We start from the raw sequence: 15,499 nt of genomic DNA, 5'->3' as shown, positions 1-15,499 counted from the left end.
GAGTTAGAATAATGTTGTCGGAATCGTTTAGTGAGTATTAGAATGTAATCAGGTGTGTCAAGTCAACTGACCTCGGCATTCTGAGTGATAACAATACTTTGCCATTTTGAAGTTTTTTTGTTGTCGTCTTTTTACACTCGCTAGTGAAATATATTTTATATGCATGTCTCAAGGCTGGTTTGAAAATGCATCAAAATCTCAGCTCTTGTCTCTTATCCTCAATACACAAGTTACAGTATTAGGAGTATTGAGTGAAAACTGCTGTAAACTGTCAAAGACCACATCAAGACTCCATTAATTTACAATTTTATTAAATCTGTCAATGAAAAACACAGAAAAGAGACGCGATTCTGTCGATGTCAGGAAGAACAGTCAGCATGGCTGAGAGTGAGATCAGGAGCTTTTGGTGCAAAAAAATCAAAATTTACTATTATTGCAAAAATGTTTGATCAATTTCATCACAAGTCCAAATAGAGCAGCACTGTTGACGTAAGAGGGGAGGAAGAGGTGACAACTGACTAAAAAATAACAAATCAGATTAATTACAGTAATAATAATATAACAATAATAATTACAAAAGAAATAACATCTCTAAAACAGACAAACACAATCACCTCAACAGGACGAGATTCGGTCACTTTCACAACAACCAGATAATTTTTGTATCTTTTTTTTCTTCTTTAAATTAATTAAATATTTTAAAAAATATCTCACCATTTACTTATACTCACTTTTATTTTATTGCGAAAAATAGGCAACTGGACTAATTGTGATGAGTGAGAGAGAGAGAGAGAGAAGTGGAGTGGAACGTTGAAGCATTGGCACTGAGAGGCGCTGCAGTGTGCAGGAATGCAGTACCCTCATCAGCCACAGAGTGGCACAGTTTGATATTCTGGTGGCCTCCAGAATGGCTCAGCCTCTCGCCACTGTCTGCTCTGGAGGACAGATCCATGTCCATGTCACAGCCTCTTTTAGGAATGATGCATGTGTTTTTTTTCTTCATTTCTGTAAGTCGGTCTTATCTCCAGAACCAGATCTCAGAGTTATGTACAAAGATATATCCCTGAACAACATCTACAAAGACAAGTGCAACCTCCATTTGACTAACCCCTTCTGGAGAAGCTAAGGATCAAGTTTGAGGGTTTCCTGTGAAGGTTACAGGGGGGAATAATCATATCTGGTAAACGTGCCACGCCACAGGGACTCATAAGGATTGTTCTTGTTTTACGGATAAAAAGGAAAAGAGGTCAGGAATGGTGTGACTGAATCAGGAATGTCAAAGGGAGGGAGGATTCGAAAAAGGAAAAAAATGGACTTTGGATAACCTCACACGGGGCACCAAAAAGGTGACTCCTTTCACTTTTTGAAATAAAAAGACAGGAAGAAAACTAAAACAAACAAACCAATGAAATGTACAACTCTTAAGTAACATCCGTCCATCATTACCATCATCACCCCTTCCTGTCAATCAGCCTCTCCGTACACTTCACTCCTTTTCCCAACAGTTAAACTCTTTACAGACCAAGCAGTCCGGCTCATCGAGTATCAGTCTTTAGGATCTTTGTTTGTTCCATGCCCTGTCTGTCTGTATGTCTGTCTGTGTGGTAGCAGTTCAGTTCTGGGACACCCTGGTGGCTGGAGATGGGACTGGTTCTGTCTGGCTGGGTGGCTAGGGGGGCTGAACAGGGCAGGGGACTGGGTCTTTGGGGGGGGTTGTAAACAGTTCAACAACACTGCTTCAGTCCTGGGCAGGGGGGGCACAGTACTCCTACAGAGTGAGGGAGGAGGGCAGGGGCTGGAGAGGGATGAGAGGAGTAATGTGAAGGGCCGACTCCTAATTTGGAAGTCTTGTTGCGCCTTTGTAGGAGAGGGACATACATACACTTGCCTGTTGCACCTACAGAATGTGCAGTGCAGACCCAGACTAATAACACACACACATACACACATACACGCACTTCTGCCTCAGCAGGTTTAGGCCGTGCTGTTGTAAGGTCAGGCAGATGGAGCTATCACACAGTCAGCATTCTGTGGTGCTCATTGACTTCCAATAGGAATCCCAGGGTGGAGGACAGGTCTAGGTTCAGGATAAGACTGGTCAGGACATTGCCGAGAACCCATTCATATGAGCGGGTTAGTTTCTGTTCAGACTGCATGGCCTTTCTAAGTAGGAGATGTCTTGGAAGACACAGTCCTGACCATGGCTGCTCTCCATGTTGTGCAGGGATCTCTGTCCTACCTGTCTAGAATCGTGGAAGTTTAACTCCGTCCAACTCCATTCCTGGGCCGCTCTATTCCTCCTGTGAGGGGTTGTATGGGACTTATGGGGAGGACCGCAGAGGGGCAGCTTTTCTCTATCTGGTCTATGACAGCCTTGTTGTTTCTACCTGCTGAGGCTCTGCGGGTGTCTGTTTTACATGTGTGCATGCCTATGTGTGTGTGTGTGTATATGTGTGTGTGTGTGGAGGGCTCATGGCGAGGCAGGGCCAAGAAAGTCTCCCATTTCCCTCTCCTCCTCCCCCCTCTCCCTCCAGTCTTGAGTGCCTAGCTTTGAGCAGTGTGTGGAGGCTGCCACTAGGGGGGAGGGGGGGGCTGGTGCCGCTACGAGTTGAGCCAGGGGTGGCTGAGGCAGTCCCCAGCCGAGGCCCTCTTTTCGGGGACCATCTCCAGCATGGGCAGCAGGAAGTGGGTGAAGTGGCCGGCATCCTCAGGGGCCCAGCCGTACTTCTCCACCAACACATCAAACAGGGACCAGGGCTTCAGCTTGGTGATGTGCCTCAGCTCACCTACAGGGGGAGGTAGAGAGATAGAGAGAAATAGAGAGAGAGAGAAAGGAAGAGTAATTAGTTAAAGAGCTATGATTTGTAAAGACATGAGAGCGAAAGAGTGAGAGAGCAAGAAAGCGAGAGAGAGAGAGAAGCGAGAGAGATTAAGAGAGAGACAGAGAAGAGAGAGTAGAACCCGGGCTGCATCTCAATACTCCACAGTGGCATCCTTCCCATGTCTCTTTGCTTTCATTTACACTGAATTGGTGGAAGCAAGGCTTCCTCACGTCGCTTCCATTGTAATTATTGTCATTATTTAACATTACTTACAGTGTACCATAGATGAAGGAAAGGACACAAGCTGAAGACTATTGAGACACGGCCCAAGAAAGGCAAATCAAGGGCCTGGAGTAGCGAGCGACTGAGTCCGTCCGAACACATTAAGACCATAGAGAGATAAAAGGAGAATGAATTAAGACATCCTTTTACACCAGACGAGACCTTTGATAGAGCGAGGGAGAGAGAGAGAGAGAGACAGAGAACATCAAAGAAAAGGAGCTGTAATCAGAATATTAGAGCCCCATGACTGGAACATGAGAGAAGCAGGCTAGCAGCAGGGTAAGCATACCGTTTCTAAAGACACAGACACTTACCAAAGAGAGACACAGAGGTAACACACATAGACTGGTAGACAGGCCGTAGACTCGTAGAGGATAGTACTCAGAGCTCAGTCAAGTGGCTCAAATCAAATCTTGCTTGTCACACGCTTCGTAAACAACAGGCGTACACTTAACAGTGAAATGCTTACTTCCCAACAACGCAGAGAGAAAAATATAAAAATAATACAAAGATAATAACATGAAGAATAAATACACCATGAGTAATGATAATTTGGCTATATACACGGGAGGGGGGGGGGGTTACCAGAACCGAGTTGATGAGCAGGAGTACAAGGTAATTAAGGTAGATATGTACAGGTAGGGATAAAGTTACTATGCTAATACTGGTGAAACTAGCAAGATATTTATAACCAAAGCTGGAAAACGCACATTTTCTAATGGATGTACTGTTTGTATTTCTAGGTGGACACACTACTCAAATACTACCGACGACTAGCTTTGTTACATGTACTAATATTTAGAGATAGTTACTGTTGTGTATTCCTGTCTGCCTCGTTGGGGTAGTACCTCGTCATGATGTTACCTTTCTTGGAGAAAAACTCTCGGCTGTACCTCCCGGCGGCGACCACTTTGCGTGGAACCTTCCCCAGAAGCTCCGTGATCAGAGCGATGTGATCTGAACCCCGGCCGCCACAGCCCACACCACAAGAGAACAGGCACGGCATTACAGCATGCACACACACACACACACACACTGGAGGGATGGATGGACACACTGCTACCTGGAGACACCACACTGATAGACGGACAGACCGACTGACGGGACAGTAAGTCTCTCCAGAAGGTACTGGAGGGGCTATGACTAAATATGTGAAATAAAGCAAACAGACATATTGTTCCTGCTTCAAGTGCGGTCTTGAACAGCTGTGCACACCAGAGGAGTCTGGTGGGAGGAGCTATAGGAGGACGGGCTCGTTGTAATGGCTGGAATGGAATCATGGAATGCCATCAAACACATGGAAACCACGTGTTCGACTCCGTTCCATTTATTCCATTCCAGCCATTACGGTCCTGTGTGCATACATTATGGTCCTTCTGTAGCTCAGTTGGTAGAGCATGGCGCTTGTAACGTCAGGGTAGTGGGTTCGATCTCCGGGACCACCCATACGTAGAATGTATGCACACATGACTGTAAGTCGCTTTGGATAAAAGCGTCTGCTAAATGGCATATATTATTATTATTACAACGAGCCCGTCCTCCTATAGTCCCTACCATCAGCCTCCTCTGGTGCACACCAATGGTGTCTTGGCAGCCAGGCAACTTGCTGCAAAACCCCTTATTACTTTTGGACAGCTTATACAATTCCCATTCCACTGTGTCTATATTCATGTCTGTCTGTCTGTCTGTCTGAGTCACTGTGTGCTCGGGCGTCTGTGTGTCTCCGTCCCACCAGAACTTTCCCTGGTGCTACCTCTTCGGTTGAAGAACTCCCGGGAATATTTTCCGGAGAGCGCAAAGTGCCGTGGAATAACGCCCAGCAGCTCAATGATGTGGGCTATATGGTCTACAGAGGAGAGAGGGAGAAAGGACGAAGGAAGGGAAGGAAGAGGGAGAAAGGAGGAAGGGGAACAGGGAAAGGAGGAGAGGGAGAGGGAGAATAGGGTGAAAAGATAAAGGAGAGCGGAAAAGGAGGACAAGGAACCGGGGGATTGAGATGAGGAGAGGGAAGGAAGCAAGTAAGGAAGGAAGGAAGGAAGGAAGGAAGGAAGGAAGGAAGGAAGGAAGGAAGGAAGGAAGGAAGGAAGGAAGGAAGGAAGGAAGGAGGAAAAGGAGAACAAGAAAGTAGGACAAGTAAGGAAGGCAGAGGTGGGAAGAGGAGGAAAGAGTGAAAGAGGGAGAGACAGAGAGCTCAGTGTTAGTGACCCCACACCAGAGGTGGTGAGATGGAGTAGAGAGTGCCGTGGGTTTGGAGTAGAGAGACATGCATCTATTATCTTTGAATCTGAGAGACTCATCCCCAAATATGGTGGCTCTCATTGTCGTCAATGAAGATATCATGGTAGTATCTGTCCGTACATATAGACTACATGCCATTCATGTCGATAGTATGGTGAATTATCGTTCAAGTCCCTTTTGGTGAAGTATGTGGTGGTGTAATATTGTTGACATGGTATTTATGGAGTCAAATGTGGATGGCTGGACATGAGGTCAACAAGAGGGTTGAGGTGACAGTGTGCAGGAGGTCAACTGGACTAGGGCTTCGTGATGGACAGCATGGGGGCGGGTGGGGAGTGGGGGCCAGGAGTGAGCCGGTATAGAGGATGAGCGGGATAGGGGGGTGTAGGGAGTGTGGATATGAATACAGGGATATGGAGGTGTAGGGAGTGTGGATATGAATACAGGGATATGGAGGTGTAGGGAGTGTGGATATGAATACAGGGATATGGAGGTGTAGGGAGTGTGGATGTGAATACAGGGATATGGAGGTGTAGGGAGTGTGGATATGAATACAGGGATATGGATGTGTAGGGAGTGTGGATGTGAATACGGGGATAGGGAGATGTAGGGAGTGTGGATGTGAATACGGGGATATGGAGGTGTAGGGAGTGTGGATGTGAATACGGGGATATGGAGGTGTAGGGAGTGTGGATGTAAATACGGGAATAGGGCGTGACAAGGCGGGATGAGTCAGGTCAGGTATAGATGTAAATACGGGAATAGGGCGTGACAAGGGCGGGATGAGTCAGGTCAGGATGTAAATACGGGGATATGGAGGTGTAGGGAGTGTGGGGAGTGTGGATGTGAATACGGGGATATGGAGGTGTAGGGAGTGTGGATGTGAATACGGGGATATGGAGGTGTAGGGAGTGTGGATGTGAATACGGGGATATGGAGGTGTAGGGAGTGTGGATGTAAATACGGGGACATGGAGGTGTAGGGTGTGTGGATGTAAATACGGGGACATGGAGGTGTAGGGTGTGTGGATGTGAATACGGGGATATGGAGGTGTAGGGAGTGTGGATGTGAATACGGAGATATGGAGGTGTAGGGAGTGTGGATGTGAATACGGAGATATGGAGGTGTAGGGAGTGTGGATGTGAATACGGAGATATGGAGGTGTAGGGAGTGTGGATGTGAATACGGAGATATGGAGGTGTAGGGAGTGTGGATGTGAATACGGGGACATGGAGGTGTAGGGAGTGTGGATGTGAATACGGAGGTGTAGGGAGTGTGGATGTGAATACGGAGATATGGAGGTGTAGGGAGTGTGGATGTGAATACGGGGATATGGAGGTGTAGAGAGTGTGGATGTGAATACGGGGATAGTGAGGTGTAGGGAGTGTGGATGTGAATACGGGGATAGGGAGGTGTAGGGAGTGTGGATGTGAATACGGGGATAGGGAGGTGTAGGGAGTGTGGATGTGAATACGGGGATAGGGAGGTGTAGGGAGTGTGGATGTGAATACGGGATAGGGCGTGACAAGGCGGGATGAGTCAGGTCAGGTATAGATGTAGATTCGGGGATAGGTTGAGTGAGGGTAAAGATGTAGAAGGTGAGGATAGAGAGAGAGAGAGAGACACTAGTGGATAGGAAAACTAGAGGGGGCTATACTAAAATCTGTTGTGACATCTTTAACCCGTTCAACAATGTTCTACTTTGGGCCCATTGCAATACAAAGTATTTCAAATGAAGCTGTTATACTATCTCCAATCTGCTAGTACTACAAGGTATTACCATCGTGCTAAGTGCTATCACTTAATTCAGTTGAGCAAATCTCAAAACGACAGATCAACAACAGCTGTAACTACACGGTTACTCAGTCTAAACACCTTCAAAATCAACGGTAACATATTATATTAAAACAGCTGAATCCTCTACCACTGTAATCATGCGTAGATCAATAAAGTGCAGTATTATGCCGTATTAGGTTTAGTACGAGTCTGAACCATTCGGAAACGCAATATGTAGAGACTGACCCTCATCCCGGGAGTAGTCCTCTCCAGAGTGGGGCTCAAACAGGTAGTCTCCTGTAGCCAGCTCAAACGCCTGCAGGACACACACAGGACAGGATCATCCATCAGCACTGTGTTTGTTTGAGTGTGTCTCTCTGTGTGTGTGTGTGTGTGTGTGTGTGTGTGTGTGTGTGTGTGTGTGTGTGTGTGTGTGTGTGTGTGTGTGTGTGTGTGTGTGTGTGTGTGTGTGTGTGTGTGTGTGTGTGTGTGTGTGTGTGTGTGTGTGTGTGTGTGTGTGTGTGTGTGTGTGTGTGTGTGTGTGTGTGTGTGTGCTCACCATGCAGGCGGTGCTCCAGATGTCAGCAGGAGTGCTGTAGCCAGCTCCTATCAGGACCTCTATGGAGCGGTACTGTCTGGTCTGGATGTCCTCTGTGAAGTGCTTGTGCTGGGAAAGAGAAAGGAGAGGAAGGAGAGTTTAACGACTACTGTTTATAATGCAAATGACTTTATTGTAAAACACCAAACACACACACACGCACACACACACAGACAGACACACACATGTGTCTTACCACCCAGCAGGCGTTGCCCAGGTCAGCTATCTTGACTCGGAGTGTGTCAGCGTTGCGGGGGTCCAGGGGGTTGACCAGCAGGTCTGCTGCTTTGGCCTTGGCTAGAACCACATCATCTAGTTTAGATAAACGGGTTAATGTTGTCGAGAAGGACAGGCAGATTATGTACAGCAAATGTGTGTCTCTGTGACTCCATGTACTGTACCTGCACATCTGTGTTGTTCATACATGTGTGCGAAAGAGAGAGAGAACGAGAGCGAACGAGAGAGAGAGAAAGGGAGAAACGCCTCACCTTTAGGCACGTCCCCGGTGCTAGACAACGACACAGTACGGCTGCGGTCTGCAGAGGGGCTGTGAGGGGAGGTCGCGCCCCCCGGTTGACCTGCTCCGCCCACTGTGACGGTGATTCCCGGGTCGGGGTCCAGCGGCAACTCTGGGAAGCGTGGCGCCGTGCCCCTGTGGCGCTGCGCCCCGTTGGTCAGGCCTGGCGTAACCACCTCGCCGTTGAAGAGCTCATAGAAGGAGCTGAGGGAGCTTTGGTCCCTGTCCGTGCAGCTGAACTCTGACTCCACCAGGGGGCAGTGCAGATGGATGGGGGAGGAGGTAGGGACTGGATGGTTGGCTCTGGGACCTCTCTCCCTCTCCCTCTCCTCACCCCCCAGTAGGACGTGGCCGTTGGTTTTGTGGGTGTTGTTGTTCTGGCCCGTGGTGGTGGAGGTGGAGTTGCTGAGGTCGTCAGCGCCCGTCTCTGTTTCATCGGCGTCATCGTCTTCTTCCTCATCATCATCATCATCATCATCGTCATCATCGTCGTCATCGTCCTCTTCCTCTTTGTCCGTTTCCTGCTCCTTGGTCTCCTCACCCTTCTCCTCCTCCTCTGTTCTCCCCTCCCTCTCCACTTTCTCCTCTGCCGGCGGCGGCTCGGCCGGAGCTGTAACCAAGTCCTCTTCATCCTCTTCGTCATCTTCCCCATCCTCGTCCTCTTCCTCCTTCTCTTCCTTTACGGCCTCTTTCCAATCCTCCTTCTCGTCCTCCTCCTCGGCCTGGCCCTCTGGATTGGCTGTGTTGCCATCCCCAGGTGTGGTGGGAGTGGGGGTCTGTGTCTCTGTCTCTGGAGCAGGGCTGGGGGTGGGCTCTCCCTCCTGCTCTGCTGCTGCCTCTGGCATGGGGGGAACCTCTGACTGCTCCTGGGGTAGGGCAGCACCTGAAAGGCGGAGGGGGAGATCAAGAGTGGAGGAAAAAAGAGAGAAGGGAGAGAGAGGAGAAAGAAAGAGGGAGAAAGAGAGAGCGAGATTGAGCTTCGGTTAGACTGTAGTTGCTTATGAATCAGCCTGGCATTGCTCCTCTCTAGAAGACCTAGTGTGAAAGGTTGGAGGCGTGCCCATCCTCCTCCAGTTCTCATTCACTCCCATTCCACACAGCTCTGAGTCACACACACTACTGAATGCGTGAATAACCAACACATTGAGGAAATGACTATAAAACCATCACCACCACCACACTGATTGACAGTCAAACCACATCAACTCACAGGTGTGATTGGTTAGCCTGGTGGGCCTCTCCCTCTCTGCCTCTCCTTCCTCCTCCTCGTCTCCATCCTCTTCATCGTCATCATCGTCGTCATCGCTCTCACCCAGTGCGACGGCGGGCCCCAGTGCCGCGTTGCGGGGTGCGTGTTTTGGGGAGTGGGTCAACCCCTCACCTTCGGGGCCCTCTGTGTCCCTCTGTTTCTCAGCCTCTTTCTCCAGGGCCTCGATCTCCAGCATGCGTCTCTCCAACAGCTCGGTCTGACGCTTCTGTTTCTTCTTCAGCTTCTTCTTCTTGTTCTTCGAGATCTTCCCCACCTAGAGGAGAGGAGAGAGGAAGAGGACAGGAGGGCTCTATTACAGTTAGTGACACACTAGCCCATTTGTTGAGCGACTGCAATTCGTTTTTAAAAAAATCATTGGACTGCATAATCAGGTTTTTCCTCTGTTTATGAGGTGAATACAAAACGTTGGACCACTCACCGGTTTGACCTGTGGTGCTGTGCTGACTGTTGGGGATGAAACAGAGTCATACAAAGTCAGAGTCTGGAGAAAGTTCAACTTCAAACAGATCACCCCTCGCACACGCTTGTGTAATATGTACCCCTGAATAAGACCTCATAACTTTTAGACCCTCTTAAAGACTTCAAATCAAAAATCAAGTCAAATGGTATTAGTCACATATTAGTCACACACACCTTACAGTGAAATGCTTACTTACGAGCCCCTAACCAACGGTGCAGTTTTAAAAAATACAGATGAGAATAAGAGATAAAAGTAACAAGTAATTAAAGAGCAGCAGTAAAAAATAACAATATATACAGGGGGGGTGCCGGTACAGAGTCCAATGTGCGGGGGCACCGGTTGGTTGAGATGTATGTACATGTAGGTCGAGTTAATTAAAGTGACTATGCATAGATGACAACCGAGAGTGGCAGTGGTGTGGAGAGGGGGGGTTGGGCAATGCAAATCTATCTGGGTAGCAATTTGACTAGATGTTAAGGAGTCTTATGGCTTGGGGGTAGAAGTTGTTTAGAAGCCTCTTGGACCTAGACTTGGTGCTCCGGTACCGCTTGCCGTGCAGTAGCAGAGGGAACGGTCTATGACTAGGGTGGCAGGAGTGTTTAGAAGCCTCTTGGACCTAGACGTGCCTTCTTCATGACCGTCTTGGTGTGCATGGACCATGTTAGTTTGTTGGTGATGTGGACACCAAGGAACTTGAAGCTCTCAACCTGCTCCACTGCAGCCCCGTCGATGAGAATGCACACTCCATCTTTGGGTGAACTGTGTGAGTTGAAAGGAGGATGTATTCAAAGTCATTCCAGACGGCTTTATTCCCTTGTCCTAGATCCATAGTAATCAACCTTTTCTCCATGTGTTACGCAATGCCCACATACAGCCCTCATCATTCCCACCTGACTCATAGGTGCGCGTGGAGTCTGAAGATGTGTCAGTCACAGGAGGCTGCTGAGGGGAGGACGGCTCATAATAATGTCTGGAACGGAGCCCGTGGAATGGCATCAACCACCTGGAAACCACGCGTTTGATGTATTTGATACAATTCCTCTCCAATTAAGGTGCCACCAACCTCCTGTGGTGTCCACCGGTGTATGGAACACTTAGAGATTTGAGATTTGTGAAGAAAAGTAAGGCATGGAATTATAGCTACTTAGAGCTGTCAAATTTCGAGGGATACTATTGGATGAGTTGAATGTCCAGCAGTGTGATGTCGACACTACTTGACTCCTGGCTCTGCTAGTGACACACACGTGACAGGACAAACAAACAGTAGATTTTGAAGCGGATGTTGAAGGTACATCAGGCCTAAGACAATAGGGTAATGTGAGTGGAAGCAAAGAGTTAGCTGGCTAAAAAACGCTTAACAACTCCGCTTCCCACCCTGTCCTCCTCTCTCTCCTTGCTAAAGGCACGTTTCCGTAATCACTCTCAGCTAGCTTTTAGCGGAGCCGCGACCTCTCAAGCAACCTCTCTGCCAATCAAACTAGGAAAGAGCTCGAGCCAAATTGACTGGTTGGCTTAGGCTGGCAAGATGAAGCAACAAACTAAGGGACCGCCGAACTGATCGATTCGTCCGATTGATTCGTCCGTTTGATGAATAGATTCATTAATGCTGTGACAGATATACTGATACACATCAGGGTACTGCCGATCAGAACCAATACTTACTACGATACTGCAAACTACTGAAACTGTGAGACAGATACTTCCCGATACTAGCAATATATCTCGTCTTTCAGCAATAATAATCAAACGGTCTATAATGGATTTGACTCTCATGCACTGATTCAACAAAGACTGAACCTGAGGTCAAGTACAGACCATGGCTTTAGGGAAGAACACCCACAGTCATTCAATTCACTATTCACTGTTTAACTCCCAAAACACTTCAGTCTGAAATGAGGACGAGGCTACAATATAACTAACTATTTGGCAGTGGTGTAAAGTACTTCAGTAAAAAATACTTTAAAGTACTACTTAAGAAGGTATCTGTTTTGGATATCTGTACTTTACAATTCATATTTTTGACAACTGTTACTTTTACTTCACTACATTCCGAATGAAAATAATGTACTTGACACTCCATACATTTTCGCTGACACCAAAAGTGCTCGTTACATTTTGAACGCTAAGCAGGACAGGAAAATGGTCCAATTCACACACTTATCAAGAGAACATCCCTGGTCATCTCTACTGCCTCTGATCTGGCAGACGCACTAAACACAAATGCTTCGTTTGTAAATTATGTCTGATTGTTGGAGTTTGCCCCTGGCTATCCGTAAATGAAAAATACAAGAAAATGGTGCCTTCTGGTTTGCTTAATATAAGGAATTTGAAATGATTTTTACTTTTGATATTTACATATATATATATATATTTTTTTTATAGCAATTACATTTACTTTTTATTCTTACGTATATTTAAAACCAAATACTTTTATTCAAGTAGTATTCTACTGGGTGACTTTCATTTTCTATTTAGGTATCTTCACTTTTACTCAAGTTTGACAACTGGGTACTTTTTCCCACCACTGATATTTGTATATACAGTAGCTTAAAGGGATAGTTCACCTTCAAAGTTTGCCAGATGGTTTAGGAAAAAACTGTGATTTTGGGTTATAATTATTCTGATATTTTCTTCTACAGAGAGAGAGAGTGAGGGGAGGTGGGCAGTGCCCAATGGTCTGTATCCTACCTGCTGATCCAGAGGGTGGGGGCGCCCCGGCCTTCTGCCATTCTGTTGCCTCCACGGCCATGCGGCGGACAAACGCATCGTCCACACACATCAGGATGTTCTCCGGCTTGATGTCCGTGTGGACGATCTTACACTTGCTGTGGAGGTAGTCCAAGCCCTGCAGAACCTAAACGCACACACACACAAAAACAAACCCATCCCAGATTAAACATGCACCGATGCAACGCTAAATGAACCATTCCTTTCATCTTAGTCATCTTCCATTTGGGACAAGGCTGCTGTTGTTTTTCTGTTTGTTGTTTACACGTGCTTGTGTGTGTGTGTGTGGGGGGGGGGGGGGTTGCACAGTTGCCCGTGTTTGTTTTCGGGCGCTTTGCATTGAAGTTGAGAACAGTTTCTATTCATCTTCAGTGGGCCTTTCAAGTAAGAGAAGCAGCGGCTTAGTTGCTTGAGCAGCAGCAGAGATGAGGGGATAAGTTCAGTCCACATGCTGCTCTGCTCTTAAGGGGGAAGGGGAAATGCCTGTGAAGGCCTTGAGAAGTCAACAACATGTACTACCCTGGCCTGGCCTGAGGTACTGCCTCTGGCTGGGGAAATCCCTAGCGTTCCTCTCTGATGGTGCTAATAAAGAGTGTTGATGGAAGTGAATGTGACGTGTGAATGTGTGTGTGTATGTGTGAAAGGATATTGATGAGGATGTGTGTTCAGGTGTTGGTGAACATTTGTGTGTGTGTGTGTGTGTGTGTGTGTGTGTGTGTGTGTGTGTGTGTGTGTGTGTGTGTGTGTGTGTGTGTGTGTGTGTGTGTGTGTGTGTGTGTGTGTGTGTGTGTGTGTGTGTGTGTGTGTGTGTGTGTGTGTGTGTGTGTGTGTGGCATACCTGTTTGATAATACTCTTGACACAGGGTAGAGGAAGACCCTGGTAGTTGGACTTGATGATCCATTTTAGAAGGTGGTGCCCCAGAACCTCAAACACCATACACACATCTGGGACAGCTGGTCAAGGAGGACCACGGCTTTATAATGCACATAGAGGAAGTCATAGGTAACAAACAGAACGTTTCTGCACTGTTTTCTGCATGTTTCTGCACTCATGAATACACACACACACACATTACTACATTATATGTAGTAAAATGTTCAGGCTTCAAACAGTTAAGTATATGTTAGCAAAATGCATTCGGCCTCCAGGTCATTGCGAAGCGGTGTGTAACGCACTGATGAAGCCTTCATTTCCATTCGCGGTATGAGATGCTGTAGCAGCAGCTCTGGAGCTGCCTGACAGATTTTACGCTCTGCATCTGTACGCGTGCGATAAACAAGGTGCATAACAAATACACTGTACCCGCACGCCAATTTAATTCCCCTCAATTATGCAAATTGCCCTATAGACCAATAAGCATGACCAGTCAAACGTATTTAAATCGACTGGTATTTTGTTTATCAATGAATATGCTAAAAAGCATTATTTTGCAATGGGATTCTTTCCTCTTTTCCAGGACAATTGGCAGGCAGCAATTTTATTTATCGGCTTTTCAAAAAAATGTATCGGCCAAAAGCCGGCTATTACTAGCTAACGGAAACCCTGACACACATACACACCCTCTGCTGATAAGGATACGTATTCCGTTAATTCCAGAGATCTTGAAGTCGTCAATCAGCTGAACCACCATCTCTTTGTTTTGGTCAGAGGGGTCACTCTCTCTCACCTGGAGAGGACGGAGGGTGTGTGTGAGAGAGGTGTGAGAAACACATGGGGAAACACACACACGTCCCACACACACATTTTGATGACCCAGAGTCCCCTACTCACACATCTGAGCAGTTTGATCTCATCCAGGGCTGTCTCTGTGTAGTGCTGAGCACTCTTCACCACCTTCATCGCCACAAAGTTCTTCACCCTGAAACAGCAAACAGTGTCACATACAGTGTCATCCTTAACATTATGGACTACAACGGAGCTAGCTATTCAACACTGGGGCAGCAGGGTAGCCTAGTGGTTAGAGCGTTGGACTAGTAACCGGAAGGTTGCAAGTTCAAACCCCCGAGCTGACAAGATACAAATCTGTCATTCTGCCCCTGAACAGGCAGTTAACCCACTGTTCCTAGGCTGTCATTGAAAATAAGAATTTGTTCTTAACTGACTTGCCTAGTTAAATAAAGGTAAAATAAAAATAATAATAATAAAACACTGGACGTGAACCAATCAATCCCAGATAAAAGAAAAACACACTGCGGGAGTGATGCTTCCTGGTAATGGTTTCATATCGAATGACAACGTCCATGTGAGGATCAGCGTATCGTGTATGACAATTTAAACACCTCTAGCAAATTTTGACTGAACCTGCAGGGGGGGGGGGGGGTTTACTGTGTCAGTGATTGAATTGGGGCGAAGTGAGTATATGGGCCAGCTGTGTGATGTAACCTAGTGAAAGGTGATATTCTGACACTAATACTGTTAACACTTTGGCACTATGTGTTATCACACTGCTACTGTGTGTGTGTGTGTGTGTGACTCACTGTATGTCCCAGCACAGCCACACGGTGGAGAAGTGACCCCAGCCCAGCTTGCGTATTACGTGGTACCTCCCGTTGAACAAGTCCCCTATCTTCACCGGATGGTATCCACCTGAGCGAGAGAGAGAGAGAGAGAGAGAGAGGGGTTGGAGAGAGAGAGAGAGAGAGAGAGATGAAGAGACGGAGAGAGAGACTGTTAAAGTGGATCTAGACAATCTGAAATTATGCCATTAGTGGGGGTGGATTAAAACAGAGAAAATGAGAGGAGGCTAGGGGAAGAGAGAGACAGCGACAGCATCTTCAGTCTTCAGCCAATCCTGTGAAACCCTGTGGG

The 15,499-nt window shown here is 47.1% G+C and overlaps 1 protein-coding gene across 4 annotated transcripts in view; it reads right to left on the bottom strand.

Annotated features, from left to right (window-relative positions):
• Positions 1-290: 290 nt before the first annotated feature.
• The window catches only part of LOC124038429 (SRSF protein kinase 2-like), a 79,078-nt gene continuing 63,869 nt past the window's right edge, over positions 291-15,499 (bottom strand). For 2 of the 4 annotated variants that reach the window (XM_046354297.1, XM_046354325.1), the window contains 13 exons: positions 15,169-15,277; positions 14,462-14,549; positions 14,270-14,357; positions 13,529-13,635; positions 12,652-12,817; positions 9,922-9,947; positions 9,444-9,756; positions 8,205-9,116; positions 7,913-8,028; positions 7,678-7,785; positions 7,365-7,434; positions 3,969-4,061; positions 291-2,786 (listed from right to left, as the gene is read on the bottom strand). In XM_046354297.1, coding sequence (XP_046210253.1) covers positions 2,602-2,786; positions 3,969-4,061; positions 7,365-7,434; positions 7,678-7,785; positions 7,913-8,028; positions 8,205-9,116; positions 9,444-9,756; positions 9,922-9,947; positions 12,652-12,817; positions 13,529-13,635; positions 14,270-14,357; positions 14,462-14,549; positions 15,169-15,277 — 2,381 coding nt within the window. In that variant the 3' untranslated portion in view covers positions 291-2,601. Of the gene's footprint in view, positions 2,787-3,968; positions 4,062-4,857; positions 4,951-7,364; positions 7,435-7,677; positions 7,786-7,912; positions 8,029-8,204; positions 9,117-9,443; positions 9,757-9,921; positions 9,948-12,651; positions 12,818-13,528; positions 13,636-14,269; positions 14,358-14,461; positions 14,550-15,168; positions 15,278-15,499 lie in introns of all 4 variants that reach the window. The other 2 variants (XM_046354306.1, XM_046354315.1) reach the window with 2 other exon arrangements.

Source organism: Oncorhynchus gorbuscha, linkage group LG01 (assembly GCF_021184085.1).
Source record: "Oncorhynchus gorbuscha isolate QuinsamMale2020 ecotype Even-year linkage group LG01, OgorEven_v1.0, whole genome shotgun sequence".
Classification (NCBI taxonomy): Eukaryota; Metazoa; Chordata; class Actinopteri; order Salmoniformes; family Salmonidae; genus Oncorhynchus; species Oncorhynchus gorbuscha.
Note: the sequence above shows the minus strand (reverse complement) of the source record. Positions and strands in the feature narration are given on the sequence as shown.